This window comes from Triticum aestivum, chromosome 5B (assembly GCF_018294505.1).
Source record: "Triticum aestivum cultivar Chinese Spring chromosome 5B, IWGSC CS RefSeq v2.1, whole genome shotgun sequence".
Taxonomy (NCBI): domain Eukaryota; kingdom Viridiplantae; phylum Streptophyta; class Magnoliopsida; order Poales; family Poaceae; genus Triticum; species Triticum aestivum.
Genome location: NC_057807.1, coordinates 530,152,105 through 530,159,002, shown reverse-complemented (window position 1 = coordinate 530,159,002; position 6,898 = coordinate 530,152,105). Strand labels below are relative to the sequence as shown.

The following is a 6,898-nucleotide window of genomic DNA, read 5'->3' as shown; positions in this document are numbered from 1 at the left end:
AATTACTTGCCAACAGGTGTTCTTCTGTTGTTTCTTATGCATTATGTGGTTTATCTATACAAGCTGCCCTATAGGGATCAAGTATACTGGCTGTACTATAGTCAGAACTAAGTGTTTGGGAGAAATGTCAAGTTGTATAAGTTGTACATTTTGTAAGCCTAAACTTTAGGTCTTTCTGTTCATTTCTGAAACCTATAATTAACAATGTGCTTTGGCATTGTTGCCTCTTGCATGTACATTGCCATGTTTCCTAATTCTCCTATTTCCTTGCCAGAGGGATTCAGATAACTCATCCATCCATGATGTATGCGATATTGGCAAGATGAGCGCCGTTTGTTCGGCACGGCAGGACCTCAACCGAGGTGAATAATAAAAGTTGTACAATGATTATGGCTGCTAGTCTTTTTTTCTGAAATTTGGCTAATCAAAATGTTATGCCGTGGTGAACAACTGTATTTGATAGTTCTGAATTTGGAATTTTCTAGTTGATTGTGCTTCAGCACATAGATGGAGTATATATACCATATGTGAGATTATATACGTGGAGATAAAATCCCTCTTTAGCAAGGATCAACCAAATGGCTCAAACCTGACAAGGATTTGCTCCCATAGAGGAACTAACCCCTGCAGGTTTTGGCTGATCACCCAAACCCTGCAGGGCCCTGCAACCGAGCAGACCCATAGATTTTCTTGATTACATGTACACAAGGGGGGAAAGGAAGACTGTCTTTGAACGATTTGAGGGCCATGTGAGGAAGAAAATTTTGATAGGTATCAGCTCTCAGCTGTATAGAATTAGATTAGCACACATATTACCAGGAGATTTTAGAGACCAGGAGATTTTAGAAAATCTCAGGTGTGATGGGCAAAAATTAGGCACGGTATGATCTCTGTAGTATGGCTTCCTAAGGTTGGTTTTAGTATTGGATTTTTTTTTCTTTCATTTATGCTTACTGCAAGGTCATTTACAGATTGATTTCACAATATTATGAGTTCTTACTAGTTTGTGGTACCAATTATTTGAATTACATCTGTTGACAGGGAAGATTATTCAAGATATTCCTAAAAATGAATCTCGTCTGTTGACAGGGAAGATTATTCAAGATATTCTTAAAAATGAATCTCTTTTGCAGAATGTAGTTTTGCTTCGGTTAACCATTGAGTTACTTGATCACATGGATGGAACATAGGGAGCTGGGCCGGGAACAAGATGCTCCCGTACCATCACCCTCAGTGGCGGACCTAGCCCACTGGGCCAAGTGGGCCAGCAGTGTACTGTACATATACACTTATTTTTTTCCTTTTACTTTTTAGCTTTTCTCCTACGATACAAATGTTGTTTTCAAATCTCAGGGTGGGCCATGGCCCACCCCGGCCACCCTCTACCTCCGCCACTGATCACCCTTGTCGGTGACACGGCCTACTCCTTCGGCTGCGAGTTAACCCCACACCTGCAAGTGGCCAACACCATGTATGCCTTCGACCTCAAGGCGCAGTCCTGGTCTGCCCTCGACTCGGCCGGCTAGGTGCCCCTACCTCCCGTCAGCGGCACGACATTTATGTTCGGCGGCTGTGTCAAAGACCATAAGGAGCTCTACGAGCTATACTCCTTCGACACGACCACCAACATGACCCGTTCTTGTACCAAAGATCCTCCCATGTTGATATTTATGTATGTCTCTTGTGTTGTGCTCTGGTAGGGATGCTCTAGATTGACATGTACGTTTAGTTCTGATTGAAGGGGGTGGCTCAGTTTTGTCATGTACTAAAATATTTGTGATAAAGCTCTGTTGTCGTTGATGTTGTGTACTCAAATTTTGTGATAAATACCGTTATACTTTGTAGTGACCAACATGCCCAATTTTCTTGCATAATAATGTATCTAAATATGCGTGGATTCTATGAGAATAGGCATTACCGCTGTGCAAAATTGAAATGCTGAAGGACATAACTGCAAAAGGCGTTTGACATATCTAACTTCACAAAGGGGGGGTTTGTGAAATGTACATTTAAGTGGGCTTAGATCCCTCCAATGGAGTCTATGCCATCAACCCTCAATCCAACGGACCAACTTCAATCTTTCTATTTTGCTTCTAAGGGACAAATTTTATTGTGGTCCCTCCCAAAGAGAAGAGGAGGGGAGGTCAGAGAGAACTTGTATAGGATCAACCCTTGAGGTGAGATCATATGATCAACTCAAACATTTCATAATTAGACAATCCAAAAAAAATCTGAAAAGAATGTACAACATACCTGCGGGGTATGTCTACAACTCCAAAAAAAAAATCAGCTCAAAACTCAATCTATAGTTAGAAATTCGAAAAAGATAAATTCGATTATGAATAGTGTCCGCTTTGGGATGAGTAGTATTTGACACTATTCACATCTGATTTTGTCTTTTTTGGTCCTCTAAGTGCAGTTCGAATTAGGAGCTGAAACTTTTTGAGCTTGATGTAGGTCTCCACTTTTTTTTCAGAATTTTTGAACATGTTTTGTATCTTCAAAAAGATTGATTTCATTGATCTCACCTAAGAACAGATCCTGTACAAGTCTTCCCCAAGGGAGGTCATGTGTTCGGGGCGTACCCAACCATTTTTTTTTTCTATAATGACAGGTGACCCACCTCAAGGTCAAATAAAAGAAATGAACTATAGGCAAAATATATAATAAAAAAACATTGACGTGCCATGCCAACTTAGCACAAAATTGGAAAAAATTGCAAAGAGGTAAAATGTGGCACAAAGGTGATAAATGGGGGTATAAATTGAGAGTTTTCCTAAACTGGGACTAATTCTGTCACAAGCGTAAATGATCGATGGGGGTAAAAAAGGAATTTACTCGTTTTTTCAATGATTTGAGATTGCTCATCACGCCTGCCGCGCGAAAAATTGAATTTACTCTTTATTTTATATGTTGTGTGCATATGAGACATAAGACGTGTCACAACATATATGACAGTTAACCAATATTTAATACAAAACAAACAATGCTTCTATATGTAATCCTTCTAGTGACAGTGTTTTTTGAAAGCATTTTCTACTAGAAGTACAAGCAAAAAAAGTGAGGGAGTTTTTTCACATAGTTTTTGCAAATGTTAGAGTTGTTTCCATAAAAAGATGAATGAGATTATGTCCCTAGAAGGGACCACATGTTATTTACCTCCCTTAATCCTAGACGGCTAGGGTAAACTCTCACATCCACACTTCACCGACGAGTCAATGGATCCAATTGCCTGCCGCTCCGGTAGCCGGTGTTTGGGAGGGGAATCATGATGCCTTCCCTCCAGTTAGTAGTTTCGGTTAGCATTCTTCTTCTTCTTCTTCTTCTTCTTCTTCTTCGAAACAATCAATGCGTGAATTTTCGGGGTGTTATTTTGGGGAGATAATTGATTGACTGACACAACCAACTTTTTGGAACCAAATTACCCAAAGGGCGACATATATGGGTGGATGTAAATTATCCGACATTAATTAATATCGACGTATATATGGCACCAAATAATCTTTAGAATTAATTGGAATATTATCTCCTACTTAATTAAGATTTTGACCCTCTATATAATGATCGGGTCATCGCAGCCATGGTCATCCCTTGTTCGTCTCACGTAACCCACCCCATTGCGGAGAGTTGACTCAATCGACTAAGCAATCAGTAAAGATTAAACCAGAATGAGAGGGGTTCATGCCATGGCCATCTTGTTCGTGGGATGGCTCACGGTCACTGCACAGTGTTAGTTTTGGTTCTTCCCTTGTTTTATTTTCTTCAGTTTTTACACGCATGGACTCTCTCTCAATCTCTCTCTCTCTCTCTCTTATAGGACTAACAATTAAAAACACTACATGCATAATTTTAGGTCGTATGGAGGCTGGAAAACGAAGCTATCTAGACGGTGGCGATAACAATGCTACCGTGGCCAACGCGATATCATCGTTAGATGATGCCAAGTTTACCGTCATATTGTGCGGCAAATGGAGTTGCGACTTCGGTGACTGCTACTGCTGTGACATCCGGGAGACCCCATGTTTCAAGACTTTGGATGAGTGCAAGTCTAAATGCCCTAAGTGCAATCCCAAGTGCCCGCCGCCTGAATCTTCGATAGAACTACACGCATGAAAGGATGACATGCTCTAGTCCCTAAACAAGGGAACAATGATAGATTCTCCTGATAAACCGTTTTGTCGTTGTAATACCTCTTTACATCTTCTATGATATATGATGCTCCTTCCAATAAATGTTTTAGAAACAATATTCTTGTGGTAGACCATGAAAGGTGCCATTGTTTATGTGGATTGTTACTTAATTTGTCCCTGCACTAAAACTTACTACCTCTGTATCTTTTTGTATTTCTGACATAAATTGAACTGCAAAAATGTCTTATATTAAGATGCAGAGGTAATACTAGCTAAATGCCCGTGCATTGCCATGGAGCAAAAACGTTTACATCGAGACATGGTTTCTTACCCCCGTGCGTTTTTAGCATGTTTCTTAGTCACGTAGTTGTTGTCAGCGCCAGATGAAGTAAAGACCCTAGGGGTTGGCCGCATCAGCACCGACTAGCAACTCCACCAAATGTCTTTCTTTGCTCCAGTTCTCTTGAAATTACAATTATCTTAACATAGTAATAAGATGACTATGCTTCGCCGCGGATCCAAGAAATACATGAAAGTCAAACTACAATAATTTTCTAGTATGAGCACCGATCCGGTCATAATTGTTGTTGAATGATTGAGGAATTTTCCATTAAGTTTAATCCAGAAAAATAGTGGATAAACGTGAATAATATGATAGTGATGATAATAGAAACAAGCAACATATTGTTGAAGCTAGGCAGGCAATCGAGATCATAAGCTAGAAGCATCATATCCATGTCGATTGCTACTAGCAGTAAGCCAAACCTTAACCCTAGCAGAGAGGATAACATGACATACGGAGCAACGGAAGTAGATGTAGATGCGCCGTTGGTCATGTTACCGAGGAGACGGTTGATGTCAGGGAAGAACTCGTCATTAGGGAACTCGTCATCAGCGATGTCGTCGTTTGCACCCATAAGGAACAAGGATCCAGTAGTCGCACAAGGGCGCTCCCCAAAAACTCAATAGCCCCTCTACCGTACCAGATCACAAGAGGCGAGGTTTCGAAGGCTGCCGTCCCACTCCCCTTTGCACGTCGGGGATCGAGATGGGAAAGGGGTAAGCGACACAATGCTCTAGAACGAGGGAATGGAAGTGTATTTCGTTTGGGAAGAGGAGTGACCTCTTATAGGCGAGACAAGATGAAACTGAACCCTCGGTGGTGGAAGAGAAACGGGCACACTAATACCACTAAGGTGACGAAGAGGAAACCGTCTGAGTCTGTCAATTTTCATCTCTCACTAGTAGGCAATCGTTTCAACTTATTTCTTACGAGAGAAAAATAAAGCAGCACATACACGTGGCATAGCTAGGTCCTAAGCGCGGCCCGGCTCGATTACGAAACATGGCGCACTATAATACCTTGCTGCAATTATAAGTTTGTCTCATACATTCTTCACTAGTGAGGCGAGACTAAACTTTTCACACCACCTTGTCATGCATGAATGGGCCAGGCCTCTAGGATTAACAATGAATGATTGACAATATTTTGAAATATTAAGTGGCCTAGGCCCAATAATTCCAACAATCTCCCACCAGATTCGAGCCACATAAAACTTTCCAATAGTTCCAAAACATTGTTTATATACTAGTGTTTTGGTGGAGACTGGTAAGTTGAACTTACACTTAAAACTCCACGTTATACTTGGTCACAACTTGAACAATGGACTACTCCTTGAACTGCAAGTTTTGTGCAAATGACTTTTACGTAAAAGTCTTGACTGATATTAGAGTGCTGAAAACTTTCCTCTGAGTAGGAGCATATATGTCATACTCCTGGGGATCTTCACAAGTTTATTAGAGAGTGCCCAACTCTCACAGACTGCAAAATTTAACAGTCTAACTCATATAGGTGTGTTTTTTCTAGATGTTTTGTAGGACAACATCTTTGCCTACCCAAGCCATTTAGAACACATGAAGATAAATATCAGCTGGTCATAGAGAATTGTGTCATGCGGAGTGGATCTTTATAAAATAAATATTCTCCTCTCATTTATCAAATAGCTTGTATTTCCAATTCTATTTCACAAGATCTCCGATCACATAGAATGAGTTATCACCATGAACAACTTATGTAGTGGGTCTCAAACCCATCCCCTTAAATGTGGTGTCTATAACATTTTGTGATAAACCCTTTGTGAAGGGATCTGCCAGATTCTTTGATGTGTTTATATTTCCAATTCATACCTTCGGAGTTTCTCATAAATCTGACATATTTCAGTCTCCTTCTCACATGTCTGGATGACTTCTTATTATCCTTAGAACTGTTTACCTTGACGATTACTATTTTATTACCAGAGTTTATTTGTTTTTATAAAGATCTACTCTGCTTCAACCACCATGACGATAGCTGGTATTTGTTTATCAACCATCCGCAAGTCCATCAAAAGTTCTTGATGCCACTCTGCTTCAACAGTTGTTGTGTCTAATGTTGTGAGTTCTGCTTCCACTGTAGACGTTATTAAGATGGTCTGCTTGCAAGACTTCTAGGAAACAACAACACCATCAAGTGTAAACACATAACCATTCGTGGCTTTAAGCTCATCAGCACAAGATATGCAATTTCAATCACTATAACCCTCAAGTACTCTTGGATACTCGGTAGAGTGAAGTCCATAATTCATAGTACTTTTCACATGACGCATTATCCTCTCAAGAGCATGCTAATGAACATCTCATGGGTTTGTAGTACTAGCTACATATAGAAGCGACCCAATGATTTGAGAATATCTCAATTGATCCTTTGTTTCTTATTTGTTCTTCCCATT

The 6,898-nt window shown here is 40.3% G+C and overlaps 1 protein-coding gene across 1 annotated transcript; it reads left to right on the top strand.

The window, feature by feature from the left end:
* The first annotated feature begins 3,668 nt into the window (after window positions 1–3,668).
* LOC123116770 (uncharacterized) lies at window positions 3,669–4,185 on the top strand. The gene is made up of 2 exons (XM_044537677.1): window positions 3,669–3,729; window positions 3,854–4,185. The coding sequence occupies exons 1-2, from the start codon at window positions 3,669–3,671 to the stop codon at window positions 4,111–4,113; spliced, it is 321 nt and encodes a 106-aa protein (XP_044393612.1). The 3' UTR covers window positions 4,114–4,185.
* The last annotated feature ends 2,713 nt before the right edge of the window (window positions 4,186–6,898 follow it).

Coding starts and splice junctions, on each gene's coding strand:
- LOC123116770 (XM_044537677.1), top strand. CDS start 3,669: ATGAGAGGGGTTCATGCCATGGCCATCTTGTTCGTGGGATGGCTCACG. Junction 3,730..3,853: donor GCTCACGGTCACTGCACAGT/GTTAGTTTTGGT, acceptor GCATAATTTTAG/GTCGTATGGAGGCTGGAAAA.